General features: G+C 38.2%; 1 protein-coding gene and 2 long non-coding RNA genes across 6 annotated transcripts in view; 2 read left to right on the top strand and 1 right to left on the bottom strand.

The window, feature by feature from the left end:
- LOC149663569 (uncharacterized) overlaps positions 1-18,949 on the top strand; it is a 588,523-nt gene extending 569,574 nt beyond the window's left edge. Inside the window, exon 3 of the long non-coding RNA XR_016368343.1 lies at positions 18,618-18,949. This is a non-coding gene — a long non-coding RNA (uncharacterized LOC149663569). The remainder of the gene's footprint in view (positions 1-18,617) is intronic.
- Positions 533-6,460, bottom strand: LOC149663571 (uncharacterized). The gene is made up of 2 exons (XR_016368342.1): positions 6,328-6,460; positions 533-859 (listed from the first exon to the last, which is right to left on the bottom strand). It is a non-coding gene; the product is annotated as an uncharacterized LOC149663571 (long non-coding RNA).
- Positions 6,371-18,630, top strand: LOC149663570 (uncharacterized). 4 transcript variants are annotated; one of them, XM_089841902.1, is made up of 9 exons: positions 6,371-6,531; positions 8,753-9,599; positions 12,355-12,507; positions 12,597-12,733; positions 13,095-13,186; positions 13,288-13,393; positions 13,499-15,226; positions 16,101-16,191; positions 16,262-18,630. In XM_089841902.1, the coding sequence occupies exon 7, from the start codon at positions 13,729-13,731 to the stop codon at positions 15,220-15,222; it is 1,494 nt and encodes a 497-aa protein (XP_089698028.1). In that variant the 5' UTR covers positions 6,371-6,531; positions 8,753-9,599; positions 12,355-12,507; positions 12,597-12,733; positions 13,095-13,186; positions 13,288-13,393; positions 13,499-13,728; the 3' UTR covers positions 15,223-15,226; positions 16,101-16,191; positions 16,262-18,630. The 4 variants fall into 4 exon arrangements, with proteins under 4 accessions (XP_089698028.1, XP_089698029.1, XP_089698030.1 ...); XM_089841903.1 differs by lacking the exons at positions 6,371-6,531; positions 8,753-9,599 and adding an exon at positions 11,655-11,907; XM_089841904.1 differs by lacking the exons at positions 6,371-6,531; positions 8,753-9,599 and having other exon boundaries at positions 11,656-12,507; positions 16,101-16,186.
- Positions 18,950-25,746: the final 6,797 nt, after the last annotated feature.

Raw genomic sequence — 25,746 nt, 5'->3', positions numbered from 1 at the left:
TAATTGCACAGCTTGATTTCGTTTATCAACATGAAATTCGGCCATTTTTATTTCCTTCAATGTAAAGTTGTAAACAAAACTACTTTTTATACGTCAACCGAGACGTCACCTTCTTATCTGACGTCACAGCTAAGACAGAAGTTAGATAGACAATCAGTGAAGTGTAGTTGATTTGAGGTTAGTAAGACTGTATGTGTAAAGCATTATGGAGATATAAAGCGTGTCCCTTCGGCTTATTCCCTTCGGGTATTATGACTCAAGTTGTTATCAATTCCGAAGAAAAGCAAACAAACGCAGACTTGAGTGTTACACTTATTGTTGTTATGTTTCTTATAATAATAATAAAAATATTGCAATAAATATAGTATTAATATTATTTATTTACTATTTAAATGTAGTACAATGGATGGTTGATGCTACTCCGTTGTACAGAAATAAGGATGGTTAAGTATGTAGCGGTAATAAGACGTCATAAAAGATAAAATAAAGGAAAAATTAAGATTAGAATGGCGTGGATTAAGTAAAAGATACGTTGTATAACGAGATAGTTTATTATAGAAAAAAAGCACTTATCCCAATTCAACAAATTTTCAACGATTCCCTTTAAATCGGCTGGTAATACGGTAAAGTTCGTTATATTGAAATTCCCTTACGGGATATGACGATTTCGCGCCAAAATATCCCCACGTGGCCACGTTGTATTTATGAAGGCCCTGTGTCTGACGGTTGTATAAGACTTGCAAAGGTTCTTGGTATTCTAATTCAGTTTAGTTCCTTGTCTTCCTGAACCTTTCAGCGAATTGCGCAAGTGTGTCCGCATCCAGGTCATTGTCCAGCCGTTCTACGTTAGTCCTTGCTTCTTCTATCGTTCGAGATATATGGTTTTCGAAAATTGACGTTCCTTAAAATTAATCTGTCATTTTAGGGTGGTGGAATGGGATGGGATGGGATTTCACGCCTTTAAATCTAACGCTGATAATGAAAAATATCTAGCAAAAGTAAAACAGAATTCACAATGCTTAACCTTACCAGAACAATTAAATGCAATGCTTAATCATACTATTATAATCCCCATCCTTTTGAAGTAGACTAACGAAAAATATCACCTCACCATAATCCTTTCCCATTAACTCTCCCTTCAATGACGAACGAAATACATTATACTGCCAAAGGCGGTACTCTATCACGACGACGCCAACAACAGGGCAGGTCAAACTAATACCCACATCGTAGTTGTGCATCATACGATGTGGATAAAAAACCAATTGTCGCTAAAATTTCAATAACTTTCCAATTGATCCATGCCCTAAGAGTTCAGTAACCTACCTTATGACCTTTGAAGTACAATACCCGTAACATTTTTCGGAATTTAATTAATTAACCTTCAATCATTTTCCAAATCCTGAAAAGATTTTAGAGACAACAAATTTAATTACCGTCTAAAGGACGCCCGATATTTCAATCCAATTAAAATTGAAAATTAATTAATCAGAGAAATAATCAAAAAAATGCTTTCGGCGCAACAGGCTGTTGCTACTTTGTTCAGAAAATAGGGGGCAAATAGTGTAGTGCTATTTACCCTCGAAAATCGGGGCTAAATAGTTCAGAACTGCTTGGGACACAATTTAGCCCCGAGTTTCGGGGGTAAATAGACTTGGTCGCGCGGGGTGTGCTATTTGGCCCCGATTATTCAAAACCCCGATTTTTGCGAGGAATAGCACACCCCGCGCCTCCAAGGCTATTTACCCCAGAAAATCGGGGCTCCTATATTTACGGGGGTAAATAGCAACCGCCGCGCGACCAACACTATTTATCCCCGAAAATCTGAACCCCTATTTTCGGGGCTAAATAGCCTGGATGCGGCTTCCTGCTATTTTCCCCTGAAAACAACGAAGCTCCAATTTTAGCGGGCAAATAGCCTTGGCCGCGCGGCTGTTGCTATTTTCCCCCGAATGGTAGCCCACCGAATCACGCACGTTTTTGTGCTGATTGAAGAGAGAATGAAATAGTCAGATAACCATTTAATAATAAATTTCGACTAATAATAGAACATCTTCCAAAATGGAATAACGTCCTAACCTTACCTAATCTAACTACAGACGACCAGTTCATAACGTCATCGTCACTCGGAGAGTTTAAAAAACCGGTGAAATTATATTGTGAAACTACTATAAATGGACTCCAAAGAAGACAGCGGTGTGTGGATAGAGTTAAACCAAAAGTAGATAGGGGGGAAGTAAAGCTTGAGGATTATCCCCCACCTTTGACCGAGGGTTTCGTCCAATAAAGTTTAAAAGCTCTCCCTCCTCTCCCTTACCCCAACGCGAGTTAGCCAATGACGTTTGAGAAAACACCTCATCCTCTTATCAATTTTTTTAGACGTAGTTCATAGCGACGGCAGCGCCGCCCCGAGACAGTAGCTGGTGAAAACTTGAAACAATTGTCTGCTCTAAACGAGAATTCAAATCGACCAAGTGTTACATCGTTTCAAAATTCGGGGTGTTGATTTTTATCCTTTAATTTTTGTATTTCCCAATGTCACATATAATTACAGGATCTGGCCCACTTTAGTTGACTAATCCACCTAGTTCAGGCAAAAAATGCAGAATAACCACCACTATATTCTTCATGTTTTGACTTAAGAAGATCATACTATCAAATCATATCGGATAACAGTTCATTCATGGATCCATTACCTTGCTAGGCCGTATGTGATGAAACAGGGAAGAAAATGAGGCGGTGACGGATGGCGGAATTGGGGTAAGTCACCGCCTGCGGACACGCGGTAGTCGGCACCTGTAGAGGAGGATTGCCGACAAGTCCCTTATTCCCTCAAACTTTGTCGCCCAGAAGCACTCACAGATGTTGCTTCACCGTATATCCGTATGCAATCTTTTTAAAACTGTTTAAAGATCTATTTTGCCGTTGCAAATAGGCACTGGCAATGTGCAATGCCCCTCCTACGCGAGGGGGTAGGAACTGAGAGAGAGAACAAGGGCGTTTCTAGGTTTTGATGGCGCGAGGGGTCTTCCAAGTGCTTTTCGTTCCCCTATCTACTTTGGGTTAGACTTACATTGTGGACTTATGGGCTTCCACATATCATAAACTTTCGTCCAAACATCTAGTATTAGTAAAATGTTACCGAAATCCTTGGGTCTTTTCACTCTCTCTTCATAAAGACTACTTTAGCCCGTCATGAAAATAAATTTTTCGGGCAACCATTTTAAAAAAAAGGCGGCATATTAACCCCAAAAAGCCATGATGACCTTCTATAGGATGTAGCGAAAGAGTATTCTAAATATTAGATAAGTTGAAAGTTACGGACGTTATTCAGTTTTGGAAGATGTTTTTACAATTCTGAGTGCCATTTTCATGATGACCTTGGATTTCTTAAAGGGATGTACAATCCGTTATGTAGGGACGAGGCCTATATCAAGTTTATCTTCCATCAAATAGAGCTCTACTGGGCATGCGTGAATTTACGTAGCGTTATCAGTTTATTGGGAATGGGCATTCGTATTTCCGTTGAATCTATTCGCAGTGTCACGTGACATTGCCCAATCGCTACTCAAGAAAACTGTAACACTATTACTTTAAAATATTGTTCTTGATAAGCCCCTACAAAACACAATTAACATCCCTTTAATAAGTCCTTGCAAAATTTTAGCTTCCTATGTAAAAACAGTTTGGACAGAGAGCTCATTATTAATCAGTATTTTTTTCTTACACAGAATAATTTACGGACGGTATTTGGTAAATTACCGATAATTTACGGACGGTATTTGGTAAATTACCGGTAATTTACCAAACTCACGGAACCTATACTATAATCTCACGGAACCTATACTATAAAATCACGGAACCTATACTAAAAACTCACGGAACCTATTCTATGAACTCATGGAACATATTCTATAAATTAAATGCAATTTACGGACGGTATTTGGTATATTACCGGTAATTTACGGACGGTATTTTGTATATTACCGGTAATTTACGGACGGTATTTGGTAAATTACCGGTAATTTACGGATGGTATTTTATAAATAACCGGTAATTTACGGACGGTATTTAGTAAATTACCGGTAATTTAGGGAACCTATACTATTATCTCACGGAACCTATACTATAAACTCACGGAACCTATACTATAAACTCACGGAACCTATACTATAAACTCACGGAATCTATTCTATAAACTCACGGAATCTATACCATAAACTCACGGAACCTATACCATAAACTCACGGAACCTATTCTATAAACTCATGGAACCTATTCTATAAACTCATGGAACCTATTCTATAAACTCATGGAACCTATTCTATAAACTCAAGGAAACTATACTATAAACTCATGGAACATATACTATAAACTCATGGAACCTATTCTATAAACTCATGGAACCTATTCTATAAACTCATGGAACCTATTCTATAAACTCAAGGAAACTATACTATAAACTCATGGAACATATACTATAAACTCATGGAACCTATACTATAAACTCAAGGAACATATAATATAAACTCATGGTACATATACTCTAAACTCATGGAACATATACTGTAAACTCATGGTACCTATTCTTTAAACTCATGGAACATATACTATAAACTCATAAAACCTATATTAAAAACTCATTGAATCTATACTAAAAACTCATGGTACATATACTATAAACTCACGGAACCTATACTGTAAACTCACGGTACCTATTCTATAAACCCATGGAACCTATACTATAAACTCATGGAACTTATTCTGTAAACTCATGGAACCTATTCTATAAACTCATGAAACCTATACTATAAACTCATGGAACCTATTCTATAAACTCATGGGACCTACACGATAAACTCATGGAACCTATTCTATAAACTCATGGAAGCTATACCATAAAGTTATGGAACCTATACAATAAACTCATGGAGCCTATACTTTAAATTCATGGTATATATACTATAAACTTATGGAACATATTTTAAAAACTCGTGAAACATATTCTTTAAACTTATGGAACCTATACTATAAACTCTTGGTACATATACTTTTCAACTTTTTGAACCATCGAGATGAGTCAAAAAGTTGGATCGTCTGAAAGAGCCTTAAGAAGGTTTGTACCGAACCAAAATGGCGTTGGGGTTTTCTTACGAATATTCTAAATCGGTGATTCCTAATTTCTCTTTAAAAATAAGGAGGTTCCTTGAAGTGTTTTCAATTGATGGCACCCACTCGAACGACGACGAGAGAGAAAGATTATTCGATCCCCGATTTCCTCTCGAGAGCATCGAGCGATAAAAAGATAATATCACTCACAAATAACGTAGCAAATAAAAGTATGAAATAAACTCAAAATTAAATATAAATATTATACTAACACTAACACTATCTTTAACTACCCACCCAATCTTATAAATAATTTTAATTTGTATGCCAATGAAAAGCAGGCTCAGTTTTTAGAAGCAATGAGAACCCGGGATGGGTCAGGGGCACAGCCAATAAAATTAAATAAGGAGACTAATACGTACAATAATATAGAACTATCTCAGTTGTGACGTCAGTGCCTAAGTAAAACGTCCGGGCTTAATTTTGCAGTGGGCGGAGGCCATGTTTGGTACCGCTTTGCTTCTATGGGCAAATAGCATGGGTGACGTCACACTAAGTCTTCTGAGATACCTCTATATACAAAAACAGTGTGGTAGAATCGTATTACCAAGAGTTCTGTTAGAGATTTTGAGTGAAAATGTATTACTTGTACCATAAGCTTATATGTTCCATAAGAATGATACTACAAATACTTAGTAATGCTACTGAGAGTTGATTACAGCTCAAGATAACTAGTTCAAGGGAGAACGACGGTGGTTAATTTATTTTGCAGCTAGGACTTCCATCTAGGTCCTATTTAGTCCGCATTACTAAGCCCCCTTTAACAGCAGCGCCTCACCACCAGGCGTGTGTCGCTTTACCCAGAATCTGTGATCTACCTCACTCACTTCAAAATTATAAGCTCCAGTTTCTAAGTTACCAGTGACAAACTTATGGCCAACATTTCTTATGAACTTATGCTTGTAAGGAATTTATGCCCCCACGGTCATTCTAAACAAGTTCTGATTAGAGTGCTATCTAATTAGCATTCTCTGTTCAGTTTCTAAATTAAAATTTGAGGGGGTCAGCAGTAAAATACTGCAGTTTCCATATCTTGATTTGCCACAGAATATTATCAACTAAAAATCCCACATTTTTGGAGCACAGGACACAAACAAAACCTCTAAGAAATATAGCGTGACGGAAATGGATGGCACTTATGGTTAGTACGTTACTTACGATTGTGTCGCACTTTCCTTTAAACGCAACTCTAGCTTGTTAATGCCACTCCGTAGAATTTAGCGTTTCGGGTTCAGATTATATATACAAAGTTGGGAAAAGGTTCGTTCGGCGTTCACTTAAGTTTGTTTTTAACAAGATACGATGGACTCCAGGACTAGAGTCATTCTAGTCCTCGCTTACTTGCGCTTAACACCGCTCAAGGTAAGAATATACGTTTACTTTTTAATGGGAATATTATTTAATATAATGCTTCGATAGAAAAATTAGATTCACCAATTGATGCTTCGATAATATTAACTTATAACAACAAAATTAACATTTCGGCGCAAAAGTCCAATTACCTTGAAAGACCTAACTTTATAATCTCCATAATCTCTCGCTTCAATATCTGATATCTTATAACGATGAGGAAACTCTATTGAAATTTTAAACACGTTAAAGGGAGGATGAAGTAAAAAATCAACTGATTTTTATCGATTCTTATTCTAATTATAAGACCATTCTGCATAGTGAAACATTCTGGAAATACCAGCTCCGAATGATTTTAAAATTCAAGTTCAGATTTTAAGAATACGTTTAAATAAGGACCTCCGATCAATCGCGTAACACCTTGCCTTTTTATAAACAAAATTCTCGTGGCACGTTCCATGTCTCGCGCCACCATTATCACGTCGCGCGCAAATTATATCAAATCTCGACGTGACAAACTTCATTCGACACGGAGTCTGCGTGCCATGAGAATTTTGATAACAAAAAGGCAGTGCGCTACGCGATTGGTCAGAGGTCCTTATTTAAAATTATCCACAAAATCTGAACCTAATTTCAATTTTAAAATCACTCGGAGATGTTTCACTATACAGAATGATCTTATAATTAGTAGAAGAATCGACCAGAAATTAATTGATTTTCCTCTTCACCCTCCCTTTAAACAGACTGACAAAACGTTTAAAGGAAAAGTAAGGCTATCATTACTGATTACTCCTTAAAAGAATGGCTTTTTTCTAAATATAAAAGGAATTAAATATATAAAAAGAAATCATCTCATATCACAAATGATAAATAGCATTTAATTTGTCTTAAAAAATCCAAGACATTGCTTTAATGGCGTCTGCTAATTCGAATCTCTTACCCGGGCCCTTACCTCTCTCAGCCTGTGACAATTCAACCAAATCCGTAGGGGTTAGGTAGGTTCGATTTAGCAGACGCCTGCACTAAACCAATGGCGGATGGCGCAGTAGTCCTTGATTAATTTTAAGACTAAAAAAAATGCTAATTATCATGTTGCAATAAAAGATCAGCTATATTTTGTAATATTTTCCCTTTACCCGCTTTTTTCCTTTAAGTTGTTAAGGCTGTTATGCCAATAGGAAGTAAATTTGTTTCTGATATATTGATTGGATACTGTAGCTGAATCATATAAATTTAATTTGTTGACCATGGTGGGAGTAAATGTACAAATGTTTAAAAACGTGACAGATAAACCTAAGATCGATTAAAAAAATCGATATTTACTTTGAACAAGAAATGACGGATTTGGTTAACGTACGTAATTATTTCACGTGTGCAGGGGGGAAGTAGATCGAACAATGAATGACATTCATCTCATACGCGGAGGGATACGTCGATTATTTACTTTGTTACGTTAGCACAACAACTATTATATGAGAAAGTTTGAGTATGTCTACAAATATGGGACGTTGATGGATTTCATGTGAAATTATTTGTAATATTAGGTTTAACACGATTATTAATAAAATCGTAAGAACGAAATGAAAATATCGTCATATGGGATATTTTGCATATTTTCCCGATATTTTAAAATGCACGGACCTCTAGGCCATAGTTTCAAATAGGTGTAGTAGGCTGTAACAAATTTCACACTTATTTCAAACTAAGGCCCAGAGTTCCGTGCACTCGAGCTGGGATATTTTAAATCCTGAGGATCCTGAAGTTTCTTTGTCTCTTGTCAGCACGTACAAAGCTAGGTTAGATAGAGACCTAGCTTTGCGCGTGCTGACATGCGATGTTGTAACAGAGTATATACAGAGTATATACAGAATAAGCTGTCGTTCGAGATAGGGAGTTGACTATCCTTTAGCGTGAAAGCATATTTCACGCTCACGCTTATTCTTTATCCATGATTATACTCTCTTCTATATTCTCTTGGTGATAGTATTCAAGTATCTTTCAATATATTCCCTCTCCTGCTTTGTCCTCTAGTATTGTACTAGAACGGGGTTCGTACCCAAGTCCAGGTGGCTTCAAGACCCTATCCCCCGAGCAATAACAGCCCATGAAATTATTGGTAAATAGCTCCGAAAATATTGAATTACGTAGGAGCTGTATATCGGACCACTGGACAACGCTGGGTTTACAACGTAATACCAAAGTTGCTGACCAATTTGTTTCGATTGTTTTACAGGTGGTTTCATTCATTTGGCGATCGAGAAATACTGTTACTTGTGGGACAGTTACGCGTCGAGTCCCATGGGCTGCGACACGCCCACCACCTTCTCCGAAGTTCCTGTTTTCCAGGATTTGTATGAACCCTGGCAAACGAAGCTCATGATTATTTATTTTCTGTTTTCCAAACTTATCATCCTTTGTTCCTTGGAAGGAAATGAATCCTTATTTTGGGATGGGGAAGCGTTAACTTTAATTGTCATTAATTTAAACGTGCCAAATAGAGGGGGGACTCTAGGCTAAGCTAATGTAAAAGGTACGCGTCTTTCAAGTGGTGTTGTTGTTTTCGATAACTACCTGTCTTATCTTCAAAATTGATAAGCGGAATTAAACTCAAATATTTTTCGTATCTGGTTAATTCTTGGGAATAATGACACTCCCCATTTTGGAAAGGTGAAGGATAACGAATGATAACACTGACAATAGAAACCTGTTGTGAGGCTGACGCCATCGCTTCGAAGGGAGGTTTCAAAACGATGATAAAAACTTGCCAGGAAAAACAACGGAGTCAGGCGCTTCTCTAATCTCCGATAGAAGAACTTATCAAGGTAGAGGGAAAGATAGGTTCAATTCAGGGCAAATTATGCTGATTCACGATAGAAGTGGTGACTTAATCTAACAAAGATCACGTGATATATTGAACGGTTGAAGGAGATAAGAGGAGTCACCTTGGTTTCGTTGGATTACAATGGTGTGTCGCAATTTCAACTTTTGTAAAGTGTTACTGGGGGAGAGGCGAGCGTCAGAAAGGTGCCTATCGATGTGCGATTAGGAACCATGTCCAACAAGTCAGAGACATCGAAATGGTAAGTGATGCAGTTACGATTTCTTAATTAAATTGCGCGAGTCGCGGGGAATCAAAAGAATAATTGAAAATTCCTTTTATACGTGAAAAATAGGATATTTGTTTTGTGGAACTTCAGATCAAATAATAAAGAGGTTTTATAGGATAATTTAGGAAATTTATAGAATTTCACGAAGGTACCTATTTCCGCACAATTTTAGACAATCATAACTCAGTTCCACTCAATTTTTATGGCCCATTTTTTTAACACAATTTTAGTTCACCCTTTATCACCATAACCCATTTTTGCAAAGATTTAGGGTTACAGGGTTCGTACAAAATTTTTGGAATGAAATTCCCTGACTTTTCCAGAAATTTCCTGACTTTTCCAGGTTTTCCCTGACTAAATTCCTCAAATTTCCCTGACCATTTGTAATAACGTACATGGCGTAAATATATAAAAACCAATCAAAATTTACTCGAATCATTTTTGAACGACTTGTTATTGTTATAAAAATTGGCCAACTATATCGTTTCAGTTTAACTTCGTCTACGGAAATATAAATAACCGGAGTGAGCTCCACGAATTTGGGGCTCTGCTCAAATCTCAGACAATTCTTTTTCTGGTCACCCTTATTCGGACTCTAAATTTCCCTCCAATATATTTTTCCCAGACCATTAGGCCCATTTTCAATTTCCCTGACCTTTAAGGCCCATTTTCAATTTCCCTGACCTTTAAGGCCCATTTTCAATTTCCCCGACCTTTTAGGCCCATTTTCAATTTCCCTGACTTTTCCAGGATTTCCAGGTCGTGTACGAACCCTGGCTTAGCTTTGGTTTGAGTAGGGTTTTGATAGGTAAGGCTATTCTGCAATAGAGGCTTGCTATTTATTAAACTTGTGATAGGACCATTGCAATATCACCATCGATATAGAAACGTGTATTGATCGGCGAAAACATTGAAACAAGTGTGTTTTTTTACTTAAATAATGAAAGTAAAAGATGCATTTTCTAATCCAGTTTTTAAAACTGCATTAAAAATAAATCCATCGTTAAATAGCATCGAACATTTTATGATCATAAGCCTCACATTTTGTCTATATTCGGGCCAATGGGAAGCAGCGCAAGTTTCACGGTTGAAAATGTAATCAAAAAGAAAATAAAAAGGTTTTAATAGCAAACCTTGCTGAAATGAGTTTTGTAAATTGTGCTGAAAGGGGCTATAGGTTTTTAATGTGTCAAAAATAAAACTGCTTAATTAAATCGTAACAATTTAAATACGTTTATTACTTAGTATATGATGCCTTGGATAAATGAAACGTTTACGAGAATTAATCCTTAGGTTTAAGTCTAATCTAAGCCTAGTTTGAAACCTTGAATCGAAGCGCGCGAGGGGCGAACTCTCGGTCGTAAACCAACCTATTACGTCATTTTGACGAGGAATTGAAATACGAAATTGATTAGTGGGTGAACCCCAGTTTTAGATAATTTCAAAAAATTCGAATCTCGGTGAAATGATAACCGATTTTAACGAAACTTGCCTTATTTTAAAGAGAAAGAGACCCTAAGTCACTTGCTTTTAAATTTTACTTGAAAAGTGCATTTGAAATCAGACTCGCCCTATAAAGTCCTAGAGACAGTCAGCCAATAATTATTTCGAGGTCAATAAGGGACTACTTTGGGCCAAACACTTATAATATTATCAGAAGTAAGATAAGTAGATAAGAAGTACCAAGCTAACCAAATTCTTCGCTTGGCGAAAGTGAATATTCTTGATGACGCACGAACGGTTGGCCCTCTGGTAGCGATTTCTGAATTTTCCCTCTCCAAAACGTGAGACGCTCTCTGGCGGTGTTAGACGGCCGAACTAGATTCAAGTATCCGCGTCCTTCTGTGTACACCCCGGCTTTAGCTTGAGGGGAACGGGGTAGGAAATTTGTTTTTGGAACTCGACCAATTCTTCTCTCTCCATAATGTAGGCAAAATTGAAGCGGCAGAAAATCTGCTTAAATTTGTTTACTCGTGCCAGGATCTATTACCAATGCTAGAGCTCTTTACTTCAAGTCTCATCTTACTTCTGATATTATGCAAATCAATTGAGACTATTTCCGGCTTTTTGAAACGAAATTGGAAAGTTGAACTGTAATTATGACGACGCAGAAATACGTGTAATCATGCTACGTCACAAAGGATAGCTAGTCTCATACTTACGAAGCACTCACTTCTCTATCCCAGGTTACATTCGAGTATTAAATAGTATTGGTCCACTTGAGCGCCGCTGAGATCACATGAATTCCGCGGGAAAATATAAATTGGCCGCCATTTATGGAGTGAGGGATTTTCTTTTAACATGGCTAACTCGACCACGCCCGTGAGAGGGTGGGACGTGGTTCTGGAAACTGATTATCGTCCGCTTCATAATTGAGAGAACTAGACTCAGAAACAATTAAAAAATTCTTTAAATTTTTACTATACTTTCATCCACGTTTAGAAATTAAAGTTTCCAGCTTTTAATTAAATAGTATTGAAATTAAGCCAATTAAAGTTTGCCATAAATAAAAATTAGCCTTACTTATGTTCAGTGTCTAAAAACGGAATGAATAGTATCCGACGACAATCAGTACTCCAAAAATGCTAGGGAAAGTGTCTGGCAGCATTGCAACTCCAAAAATGGCGCCAGGTTTGAGCGACCGCCATTGGGGCTGTGTTACTTCAATATGGACCACGACTATTGGTTCTGATTCCTTGACTAAAGTGGTTAATTTGGAAATATGCAGGATTTGGGAGTTGATTGATGGAGATGGAACTCGTCATTCGGGAACGTCGAAGAGCAGCGAATGAAGGCACGATCTTAGATACGGTGGTTCGCTCCACGGAACGGCGGAGTGAAAAGCCCCTCGAATCTAAAAAAAGAAACAAAGTCTTTCGAGGTAACTTCATCAAATTTTTAACGCTCTTTCTTGAATTATGGTTTTACATTTTATTAATTGCGCCCATTTTAATCTGTTTCAAATTGCAGGTGGTCATTCCTTCTGGGGAAGGTGCCCAAACTCATTCAAAGTGCAAAAAAACGAGAGACTGACATCGAAATGCTAAAGTTCATTTTCAAATAATTTCTTATCTTAGATCTCAATCGACGATAACGAAATTCAAAAGGTAGAACTTGATTAAGGACAGGTTCAGTTCGGGAAAAAAACTTGTTCAGGGTCACCACTAAATTCCCCAAATTTTTCCATAAATTTATTTTCCCTAATTATTCTTTATGTCAAAAGCTAGTTTTCAATGTCAATAGGGATATTTCCTAAGAATGTTATTGAGTTACAAACAAGTCAACTCTTCATTTGAACAATTATCTTTTAAACACAAATTTATCGTGCAATTTTGCAATTCGCGTTAACCCAAGAACTGTTGTCAAGTTTTGTTTTCCACTGAAATCAAATTGCCTTCCCTGGCTAAAATATTTTTAATTTCGAGGCAGTTTTTGGCGGTCAATTAAAAAACTCAATGTATATTCCAGGGATTTCAATGACCCATGGTCATCTCTAATACGCGCACCATGAAACAACGGAGTCTTCGGCCTCTCTAAGCTGCGTCAAAGACATTTTCCAGGTAATTTCACGACCGAGACAATTTCAGTTCGGACAAACTACGTCGAATCGAGTAATTGCGGATGTTGAAGGTTCCAAATCACAGATTCATCTGTCTTACAGCGGACGACCTTTTCTCGAGTTGGTAAAACAAGAATTCGAGGCCAAACTGGCGACATTTTCAACGTGCAGGTGAAAGTCCCCACCCTGATGGACCATTTCAATCCAAGTGAGTGCAGTTTAAAACTCCATAGCTATCAATTGATCAATTTTAGATGAAATATACTAGAGCTCTTCAATGTTTGGTTTTGAAGGCGTGTCTTAAATGTTTTAGACTCAAAATGCGAACGCGCTGAAATTATAAGAGCGTCAACCTACAACGAGAAACAAGATGGAGCTCCAGAACACTATTACTTTCCTGTCCCTGACGTCACTACCTATTAGTGTAATTTCCCGTGTAAATACGGGAATGTGTTGGGAGGAACAATGTCCCGAATTACGCTGTCACCAATCAGCCCTTAAAATCAAGGTCCACTTTCTTAGGAATAAAACCCTTGAAAACTGATGGAGTGGTTCAGAAGAAAACGGAATTCACCGAACTTACACGAAGCTTCGCGGGATGGTGACGTAAAAAGAGTGAAGACATTATTGGCGAGAGGGGAAGACCCAGACAAGCGGGAGGAGGAAAATGGTGGCACGGCGTTACACGTCGCTTCCGAAAATGGACATGTAGAAATCGTCAAACTACTTCTTGAAAAAGGGGCTCAAATTGAGGCGATCGACAATATAGGCAGAACACCCTTGTACAACGCTTCCCATAATGGTCACTTGAATGTAGTCACCCACTTGATCCAAGATGGGGCGCAAGTCAATCAGGCACTGAAAGATGGCTGGACACCCTTGTTCATCGCTTCCCAGAATGGTCACTTGGACGTCGTCACCCACTTGATCCAAAATGGGGCGCGAGTCAGTCAGGCACTGAGAGATGGCACCACACCCTTGTACATCGCTTCCCAGAATGGTCATTTGGACGTCGTCACTCATTTGATCCAAAATGGGGCGCATGTCAATCAGGCCAATAATAATGGCGCCACACCCTTGTTAATCGCTTCCCAGAATGGTCATTTGGACGTCGTACGTCTCTTCATCCAAAATGGGGTGCAAGTTAATAAGGTACAGAAATATGGCGCCACACCCTTAATCGTCGCTTCCCAGAATGGTCACTTGGACGTCGTACGTCTCTTGATCGAAAATGGGGCGCAAGTCAATGGGGCTCGAAACGATGGCGTCACACCCTTGTCAATCGCTTCCTATAAGGGCCACTTGGAAGTCGTCGGATTGTTGCTGGAAAACGGCGCCGACATCCACTTGACTAACAATGTTGGTCGCACCGCTTTGTCCTACGCGAAAGATTCCGTTAAAAAACAAATTGAAAAATTGTTTGATGAACACGAAAAAAGGAAGGCAGAAGAAAGAGAAATTTCGAACGAAGGAGCGAAGAGCGAGGCGGCGGGATCGAGATCCGTTCAGACTGAAGAGAGTTCAAATCTACCCGCGGATGTATCCGTCTTGAACGAAGACAAGGAAAGATTGGAAAGTCAAGTCTCGTCGCTCAGGATTGAAAAAGAGGAATTAGAGAGTGAAATTGAAGAACTGAAGCGAGAAAGATCGGAATTAAGTGGATCGAGTGAGACGCCGGACATAAACAGCGCCGGCCCTTCGAGAAGTGACATTGACGAGATTGAGGCCCGGGAAAGGGAACTGGCCCAATTGACGGAGACCCTATCCAAGATGAACCTACGCAATGCCAAAATGAGGATGAGACTCAATAACAGTTCTGCGCCGGCGAGTCAAGGGCAACAGTTCAACCTAGTGAATCAAGGGACCATCAACATCTTCGGGCCGACAACCATAAACAACACCCCGATAGAACAAAGAAACATAAACCTGGGAGACAACTCTGGAGGAACGACCGTCAACTTGGAAACGAACTCTGGAGAACGACCGTCAACTTGGAAACGAACTCTGGAGGAACGACCGTCAACCCTCAATAACTGAAAAGGTAAGCTTTTCTCGAAACAAACTGAAAAGGCTCGAAGCTATCATATAATGCGCTTAAATTTCTATATCCAATTTAAAGAGGTAGGGGGTCTCTTTCTCTTTGAAATAAGACAAGCTTCGTTAAAATGGGTTAACAATTAAAGGCCTACTTCCAGCGAAAAGGGTTCTAGCGAACTGAAAAGCGAGCATCGAGACTAACAAAAGTTGAAAATGTTCTCGATAACTTGATTTATTTAAATTTATTTCCTCTCGAATTTTTGCTTTTCCCCAAAGGAAATTCTCTATTGTTCATCTTCTGTTCGCTAGAACCACAGTGCACGGCTTTCAGTTAGCTATAGAACCCTTCCATCTTTTGACCCGATGGGGATTCGAAAATCGGCACGGTCGCTACTCCATTGTTAGTCTGGTTGCTCGGTTTTCACTTCGCTAGAACTCTTTTTGATGGAAGTTGGCCTTTAAACGAGATGCAAATTTTAGAAATATTTTGAAACTCGGGTTCACCCTTTTAATCTATTGTGATATTTGAAATACGCTGACATTATTTTCTATTCCCTTTGACGTCATAATTACGCAAGAGGTTGCCGCATAAATTTAAATTTTCAAAATAGGCTTAGCAAGAACATTACAGGAGAGATTAAATATGTGCCTGTTTTTATCGGCTGATAAATTTCCACCGTTTCCAAAATATCAGTAAATTGGACATGTTTCTACCCCAAATTATTGCTAATTATTATCTTGTTTATTGCCAACTCTCAAATTTATAGCTATTTTAGTTTCATTCTACTCTAAAAAGAGGCGCGCTTTTAGCCACTCTTAAAATTACGCTTAAGAACTTAGTCTTACTTCACTTACATTTTTCACCTTCTACGTCCCAGGAAACTAACATCAACATCCAGTAGCCTTAAATTTTGAAGATCTTGTTTTGAGAAGACAAATCTCTTCTTGTTTCATCCTAGTTAACGTAAGGTCGGTACAATTTTGAAATTCTTGAAAAGTTTCATTGTAACAGAGACGTTACATTGCTTTTTATTTTCAGGATCAACGTCATCTCATCGTCACTCCGTAGAAGTTGGGAAGGATGAACGTGTACGCGAACGCGGGGATCATTACGGATTAAACGACACGAGTGTTCGTCGCGTACGCGTCAGAAGTTCAGACGGATAACGGATACAGTCGAGATATCAATTGCAAATGAAGGGAAATGAACTTTAAGAGTTTCAGCGAGTGAAGGACCACGGAAATGAACTACGTTTACCATTTTGACCCCCTTACTAAGAGAAGCAAAGTGACCGCATGCCAACTCAGGAAGCCTGACCTCGGGGAAGGGGAAACCTCATTCAACCCACCAACCTTACCCCTCACCTTACCCAACCTTATACTTAACCTAAACCCAATATTTACCTTAATCCAAACCTACCTACCCCCTTCCACTGAGGAGACAGGCTCTGCTTGAGATTCAGGACATGGTGGTCAAGCACAACCTGTAAAGGTTGTTAAAGGGGAAAATGGACAGACCACCATTATTAAATCTCTTTGGATTATAGTGGACAGTTCATTCTCCCTTTAAGGCAGTTCTTTCTCGTGGTTCCGTTCACTTTCCCTTCATCTGGAATTGTTGTCGACCACTGTTCCGACAACTGGACACCACGTTCTTCCCCCGACTAAACGGTGTCCGCGAAAGAGTGTTCCCTTCTCCACTTTGACCACAAACGACCTTTGACCTTCCTCGTCACTGGACTGCCTTCCAGTGAGTCACCAACTTCCGTTACTCATTTCCTCTGATCGGGATTCGACAATTTGACGAATTGACGCCATTTTCAATTTATTAGTCTTAATTTATTTTGAACAATTTCAAGAATTAGTGACGAGATTCACGAACAATTTAAACCATTTACGGATTTAAAAATATTTAAATGAGTTTTCAACATTTTATTATTTTGTGTCGAGTCGTGTCTTGGTGAACGAACTTCCCGTGTAAGGTTTCGCGATAATTCCGGACCAAATAACTCAATGATTTCGAATCAAAGTTTTCGCCGAATATTTCAACTTTGTAAATAATTCACTAACCATTTTTATTCGCAAATGCAACGAAGACTTTATTTTCCGTTTGTTACCTCTCCGAGTGACGTATGTCACGGAGAGGTTCTAATTTCGACGTGTGTGTGTGTGGGTGTGTGGGTGTGGATGTGTCTGTGTGTGTGTCTGTTGTTACACCCACGTGACCGCGTTCGCAGTTTCCAAATCGGAGCAAACGTGTTCGCCATTTCCGAACTGCTTTCACAGTCACGGAAATGGCTACTCTATTTGAGTTCTCACACCACCATCTTCTGGTCTTTGTCCATCCCACACGGACACCAGTCTGTACACACTGGCTTCTAACACCACCATCTTCTGGTCATTGTCCATCCCACATGGACACCAGTCTGTACTTACTGGCTTCTAACACCACCATCTTCTGGTCATTGTCCATCCCACATGGACACCAGTCTGTACTTACTGGCTTCTAACACCACCATCTTCTGGTCATTGTCCATCCCACATGGACACCAGTCTGTACTTACTGGCTTCTAACACCACCATCTTCTGGTCATTGTCCATCCCACATGGACACCAGTCTGTAGACCTGGCTTCTACACCACCATCTTCTGGTCTTTGTTTTTGTCCATCCCACATGGACACCAGTCTGCACACCTGGCTTCTACTCCATCGTCATCGTTTGGTTTAAGACATTCGCGGCGATCAGCTAGGGTTACGAGAAACGTCTAGCCTCCCTAGGGTGGGTTGTCCAAGATAGGTTTTCGCAATTGCGGTTGTTCTTGCTATTAACTGTAGTTCGACACCCTTATATACTACCTATTTGAATAAGGCGAAGCAACCGGCGTATGCTGGTATCGTTCCTTTCAACCGAATTCCCAATGGACCGAAATCCCATTCGACCGAATATCCCGCAATGATTTTAGATTTCCAGCCCAATGGCTATATTCCCGATGGACCGAAATCCCAATCGTCCGAATATGCCCCTAAAAAATACATGAATATAACTTGAAACACTGTGGCCGTCAGCGATTCGGTGGTGTAGTGGATACGATGTTGGACTGCGAAGCGATGGGTTGTTGGTTCGAATCTCCGAGACGTACGTTAATAATATTAAAAGTAAATGTTTCGTGATACTAATTAAAACGCTCACTTTCATTCCTTTTAAGGCAAGAGATCTATAGAATTAATAAACAAATTGTGCTTAAAATGAAGTACAGTCTTAATGGTAGTTCCATCAATGTCTTTAAATTTTAAATAAAAATTTTAATATTTTGGTTTCGGGTGGGTTAGGTTAGGTTAGGTTAAGTTAGGTTAGGTTAGGTTAGGTTAGGTTAAGTTAGCATAGGTTAGCTTAGGTTAGGTTTGGTTCCAATAATTCGTTGACACCTTTTCCAAAATATGCTCCTTTTAATTAGCTACCACCTTTTCCAAAATATTCTCTCGTTAAATAGCTACCACCTTTTCCAAAACATTCTCCTATTAATTAGCTGCCACCTTTTCCAAAAGATTTTCCTATTTATTAGCTGCCACCTTTTTCAAAATATTCTCGTATTAATTAGCTGCCACATTTTCCAAAATATTCTCCTTTTAATTAGCTACCACCTTTTCTAAAATATTCTCCTTTTAATTAGCTACCACCTTTTCCAAAACATTCTCCTATTAATTAGCTGCCACCTTTTCCAAAATATTCTCCTATTAATTAGCTGCAACCTTTTCCAAAACATTCTCCTACTAATTAGCTGCCACATTTTCCAAAATATTCTCCTTTTAATTAGCTACCACCTTTTCTAAAATATTCTCCTATTAATTAGCTGCCACCTTTTCCAAAAGATTTTCCTATTAATTAGCTGCCACCTTTTCCAAAATATTCTCCTATTATTTAGCTGCCACCTTTTCCAAAATATTCTCCAATTAATTATCTAACATCTTTTCCAAAATATTTCAATTATTTCTTATAAATTGTTCGTGGTAAGAGGCGGGCTTTTAATACTCATATAAATAATCTTTTTACCTCCAAACAAGGTTGGGTTGAGTTAGGTTAGGTTAGGTTACGTTTGGTTAGGTTAGGTTAGGCTAGGGTAGGTGAGGTTCGCCTTAATTAAAACGTAGTTAAAATAAGTGCAGTAATACATTTTCAACTCACATTTATTTTAACAATAATAAGTTGTGAAATTAAAAATATATTTAATGCAAAACCACACAGTATGTCTTCTTCCAGTTCAATAAAATTTCGGTCCAATGGGACTATAATAAAATCGCACCTTTGGCTACGTTCGGTCGAATGGGACCCCCAAAAAAACCCCCTTCTGTCGAATGGGAATTCGGTTCAATGGGACCAAAGCCGTATGCTTCATTTCAAACGCCAATATTAGTCAAGTCTCTCAAGAATGTTTAATTGTTCTTTTTTAAAACGATGTAACGTTCAATAAGGCGAATAACTAACGAAGAAATTATTAAATATTAATTATATTCATTTTATAATATTTAAGATAATCTTGTTTCTCAATTCAAAATTAAAACGGAAAGAGTTAAAAAGCAGTCTATGTTTTTGTCTGTGTGTGTCCGTCCGTTGTTACAGTAGTGCGCTGCGTTAGAAGTTCGTTTTGTTTTGATGTGTAAAGGAATCCTACAGAACCATAATATTCCCTTTATCCTTAATATAAAGTGAATATGTGGAAATATTTTTCGTAATTATGATGCATTTAGTACTTTTGTAGCTTTAAAGCTCCGTTTCATTTTGATATTCCAAAGATTTTTTTTAATATTATTTTTTAAAATGGATGTTTATATATTACTTAAGCTATACTACATCTGTTTATAGCATAATCCTTTCTAGAGTGAATACAAGCGCAACGCTACTATGTTGGTCAAATGAACTTTTATTTGTCAATAGGCCTAGTGAACCAAAAAGTTAACGCTTGGGTTTGGATTTCGTTTCTGTAATGCAGAGACATTAACGGTTCAGAGTGAGCCGAAAGTTAAGTACACTTTAGGCTTAGATATTATAATCATGGTGGAAATCTGGGCCGCGTTCAGCAGAGCCCAGCGATGTTAGCAGTATCCTACATAACGGGTTTTTGAATTTTGACGTCACGGTGCTTAGCGCTTAGCTAGCGCGGTCTTCAAAGAAAATAGTCGGCCTTTGGATAACGTGGAGTAATTAATACAAATAGCTCTATGGGACTATAGGTAATTAATTGGCGTGAAACCAGTTGACCACGCGAGAATTTTAAGAGAAATGTTAGTTTCTAATTTTAATTATAAAAGTTGTTATCTATCTCTATAAATATGTTATCATACAATTTTTGTTCAGCCTTGGTACCTTGCACGCTTTATTGCTCTAGCGTCATTTATAAAACGCCGATGACCGGAGAAAAGCTATGACGACAGAGCTCACCAGTAAACATTTCCATAATCCGCTGTCTTTTTTGGTGAGCTCTGCTGAACGCAGCCCAGACCAGTGAAAGGTCTGGTCGTAATCGGATAATAGCTTCGTGTTTTCATGCTTTTTATGGTACGCATTTACTTTCAGTGTGTGTAGCTACAAACAAGATACACGTACACATTTCATAGTTAATATAGAGCGAGTATTTAAGAATCTAGCCCACTGTACTAGTAATCATGGAAACCCTGGAAAGTTAAAATAGGTCGAGTATTAATGTTAATAGAGACGGAGTAGAGGAGTTGAATTAGGATAAATAACAAATGCAGTTTGTTGTGTCACTGTCTCAGTTAGAGAGGTAACGGTTGGTAAGTGTGAAACTATCGTAAGTGTGGTAGGTTGTGTTTCCCTGTTTTGGGCTCATTCGCGTTGTTGGTACACAATTAGAAAGATGTTTTCAATTCGCGGCCATCTTTGAAACTTCCACACCTCTGTTCATACTCCTTGGGTGTTTTCAATTTCTTTTCTTAAAGAATTGAGAAGTTGAAACTATATATTTTATTAGTGGCGTATTTAAATATTTTTTGCCGTCGCGAAACACCACAATGATAAGGAAAACATTTTTTAAAACATAATCAGACGAATTTGAGTTATAAAGGACTAAAATCCTGTGCATACCTAGGAGTAATGGAGTGAATTTTTACCAATGTCCAGAGATGATAAACATAAGCGGGATTGTTTCATATTTCAATAAAAATACTGTTTCCACTAATGGGTTTATACTCCTATTTTGTGTAAGAGTAGTGTAGCTGTAGAGTGTAATCATGATAAAAGCTTAAATTAAACTGACATTTTTTAATCCTCTTGATTTATTATTAATAAGAATATTAAAGATTTATTCTTTGTTAAAAAATATTTTATGAGCTTTGATTCTAAGATTGCTTTAGAAAAATCCGAACTTGTTGGGCAGGGTTAAAAAAGATATTTTTAAGCAAATTGTAGAGCTTGAAATTGATATTTATGTTTTAAATAAGACTAAAGCTTCCACTATTGTGTTTACACTCCTTGTTTGTTTGACCTAAAACCATCTAGCTTTAGATAACAGTTCGAAAAAAAATCACAAAAATTATATTTTTAAATCTAATGAGATAACGCCCACCTAGTTGAAAATTGACCTTTTTAGTCCGCGGGAGCCATTCTTAATGAGAATTTCTATGCTCGTAGGTTGTCAATTAAACTACCGGTATATTATTGTTGTTGGAAGTTGGAGAGTAAGTGAAATTAAGTGGTTGTAAAGAGCCAGCAGGTTTTTGCCGCTTCTTTTTGTGAGTATTTGACTTTTTGTATGTAAAATGGAGGAAGACAATGTTGAGAGTAAAGAGGAAATGCGAAAGCGTAAAGCTAGGGAAAGGATGAGGGCAAAAAGGTCGGATCCAGAGTTTAAAAAGAGAGAAAATGAAAGGAGACGAGTTTTAGCAGCTCAGAAAAAAGCTAAGGGTGAAGGTAGCGGTGCTAGAACGTCCAGTCCTAATATGTTTGATAGATCTATGGCGTCGCCAGTCGGCCACGGTAGTTCTGGTTCAGATCGCTCTTTTGTAAACCCAGAGCTGGTTACTGACGATGAACCTATGAATTTAGTTAGTAATAATGCTAATAGTTCGACAATGGTAGCGAACGATGAACAATTACCTTGTACGTCTCATGGTAATGTTTATCCGTTAGAGAGAATGAGAATTTTGAGACAGAATGAAGAGTATAGAATGAAAGAGGCGCGATCAATGGCCAAAAAGCGGGAGAATGAGTCATATCGTGAAAGGGAACACCAAGTTGGTATACTGACCAAGAGAGTTAAAAGGCTGGATGAATGGTATAGAGCAAGCGAAAGAGTTAAGAACCAGTTAAGTATGGCTAATAAACGGCAAGATTTAGAGTACGTTGAAACTGAACGTGTTAGAAATCAGTTGAGTAAGGCTAGTAAACGCCAAGATTTAGAGTACGTTGAAACTGAACGTGTTAGAAATCAGTTGGCTATGGCTAGTAAACGCCAAGATTTAGAGTACGTTGAAACCGAACGTGTTAAAAATCAGTTGGCTATGTATAATAAACGTCAAGATTTAGAGTACGTTGAAACTGAACGTGTTAGAAATTAGTTGGCTATGGCTAGTAAACGCCAAGATTTAGAGTACGTTAAAACTGAACGTGTTAGAAATCAGTTGGCTATGGCTAGTAAACGCCAAGATTTAGAGTACGTTGAAACTGAACGTGTTAGAAATCAGTTGAGTAAGGCTAGTAAACGCCAAGATTTAGAGTACGTTGAAACTGAACGTGTTAGAAATCAGTTGGCTATGGCTAGTAAACGCCAAGATTTAGAGTACGTTGAAACCGAACGTGTTAAAAATCAGTTGGCTATGTATAATAAACGTCAAGATTTAGAGTACGTTGAAACTGAACGTGTTAGAAATTAGTTGGCTATGGCTAGTAAACGCCAAGATTTAGAGTACGTTAAAACTGAACGTGTTAGAAATCAGTTGGCTATGGCTAGTAAACGCCAAGATTTAGAGTACGTTGAAACTGAACGTGTTAGAAATCAGTTGAGTAAGGCTAGTAAACGCCAAGATTTAGAGTACGTTGAAACTGAACGTGTTAGAAATCAGTTGGCTATGGCTAGTAAACGCCAAGATTTAGAGTACGTTGAAACCGAACGTGTTAAAAATCAGTTGGCTATGGCTAATAAACGTCAAGATTTAGAGTACATTGAAACTGAACATGTTAGAAATCATTTGGCTATGGCTAGTAAACGCCAAGATTTAGAGTACGTTGAAACTGAACGTGTTAGAAATCAGTTGAGTAAGGCTAGTAAACGCCAAGATTTAGAGTACGTTGAAACTGAACGTGTTAGAAATCAGTTGGCTATGGCTAGTAAACGCCAAGATTTAGAGTACGTTGAAACTGAACGTGTTAAAAATCAGTTGGCTATGGCTAATAAACGTCAAGATTTAGAGTACGTTGAAACTTAACGTGTTAAAAATCAGTTGAGTAAGGCTGCCAGGCGTGAAAATGTAAATGTTAGAAACCCAGAGCGTTCTAGAAATAGATTGTCTATGGCTGAAAGGAGGACAAATCCTTTGTTTATAGAGCAGACTTATTTTGAAAGTATGAAAGAAGGTCCAACGTGGCCATGTGAAGGGTGCTCTGGCCTTTTTTAAAGCATCGGGTTGCTTTGTTAAGTCTACAGTGCTTTTGGCTGTTCCTGGGATTCACGGTCGTGAATTAGGTGACAAAGTATTTTTATGTAGTACTTGTAATAAAGCTGTGAAAATGAACGAAATTCCCAAGTTTTCCAGAGAAAATGGATTTGAATTCCCTGAAATTCCGGCAGAACTAGTTAATTTGTCCAATTTGGAGGAAAGAATGATTTCACCAGGAATACCTTTTATGCAAATAAGAAGGTTAGGCTGTGATCAAAAAAGGGGGATTAAGGGAAACGTGGTCAACGTTCCTATAAATGTAGAGTCTACAGTGTAAGTGTTACCACGGTTACCTCGTGAAACAGATACTATTCAAATTGAGTTTATGAGGAGAATGCAATATAATACACCCTATTTGTATGAAACTGTTAGGCCGAAAAAAATGCACGAAGCTCTTAAGGTTTTGGTGAAAACACCGTTGTATATTAAGCATGGGATAACCGTTAGGAGCGATATATTAGATCCAATTCCAGAAGAACTTGAATTTATTGTTGACGAAAATGACCGTCAGTTAAACCATGGTGATACATTAAGTGAAAACCCACAAGGGTCAATGAATGTAGAGAATGAGAATGATAGCGATGAAATTTGGAATGAATCTAACGAAGTTAATTCATTCCCAGTTGGGAATCAAGACACGTTGTTAGTGTCATTGTCTGATTTCCTACCCACTAATACCATGCATGTTAGGTTTGCTCCTGGTGAAGGTCAAACGCCAATGTCTTTACTCTATGACGAGGACGCGGAGGAATTGTCATTCCCCAGTATTTATGTGGGTCAGAAGAGAGACCTTAAGGTTAAAGGTAGTTTTGGGGACATTGCTAAGTGGGAGCTTCGTAATATTGATAGGCGTTGTGCTAAAAATCCGTCTAAATTGTTTTACACTTTTGTTAAGTTGGAAACTATGAAAGTTAGAGATTCCATACAAGTTTGTATGAGAAAACCCAAGAGAAAAGATGGCTCAAACTACACTGCTGGGTTTTTATCGTCTGCTGGTGCACTCGATTCAATTGTTAAGCAGGATGATGGTTTTAGAGTATTAGAAAATTTGCAGTCCTCGCATTCATATTGGCAGCATAGGCAGAAAGAGTTAATGGCTATGATTAGGCAGCTTGGTACGGCTACCTTTTTTATAACGTTTTCAGCTGCGGAAGGTAAATGGCCTGAGCTTTTGAACAAATTGAGGGTGACTTCGGGTCAGGATCGCTTAGCGAATGATGATATTGGCAATTTAAGTTTTTCGGAAAAGGCAAAGTTGATTCAGGATGATCCTGTTACTTGTGCTAGATATTTTGACCACCGTTTTCGGGCTCTTCTTAAAGCTCTGCAAAAGCTAGGCCCTCTTGGTGTTATTGAAGATTATTACTTCAGGGTTGAAATACAGCAAAGAGGCTCTCCTCATCAACATGGGTTGATTTGGATTAAAGATGCGCCGAAGCTTAAAGGTGACTTGTCAAATGTTAAAGAGGTAGAGGAATATATTGATAAAGTTATTTCTGGCGCTGGTAAATTGAACGATGACGTCATTGCAAATGCATAAACACACGACAACGTGTAGGAAGAAGGTTAATGATAGTTCAGCTTGTCGTTTTGGAATTCCATTTCCTCCCATGCCTAGAACTATTATTTATGATCCGAGTTTAAGAGAACCCGGTACTCTTGACGAAGAACTTAAGTGTAAGAACAATTCAAAGAAATTGTGTGAGCTTTTGCAATCGAAAGAAAAAGAATTGTGCGTAGATAGTTTTGAGGAGTTGTTGGAAAAGTTGCGTATAACTGAAGATGATTATATTAAAGCCATTACGTATGATCTCAAAAGGAAAGTGGTTTTATTGAAAAGACACCCTAAAGATA

The sequence above is a fragment of the Phalangium opilio genome, unplaced genomic scaffold, assembly GCF_054372755.1.
Source record: "Phalangium opilio isolate 3A_F unplaced genomic scaffold, DU_Popi_V2 ptg000061l_1, whole genome shotgun sequence".
In the NCBI taxonomy this organism is placed as follows: Eukaryota; Metazoa; Arthropoda; class Arachnida; order Opiliones; family Phalangiidae; genus Phalangium; species Phalangium opilio.
The sequence above is the reverse complement of the archived record's forward strand: the minus strand, read 5'-3'. Positions and strand labels throughout refer to the sequence as shown.

Excerpts from the sequence above, each read along its gene's own strand:
- LOC149663570 (XM_089841902.1), top strand. The coding sequence starts at position 13,729 with ATGGAGTGGTTCAGAAGAAAACGGAATTCACCGAACTTACACGAAGCT.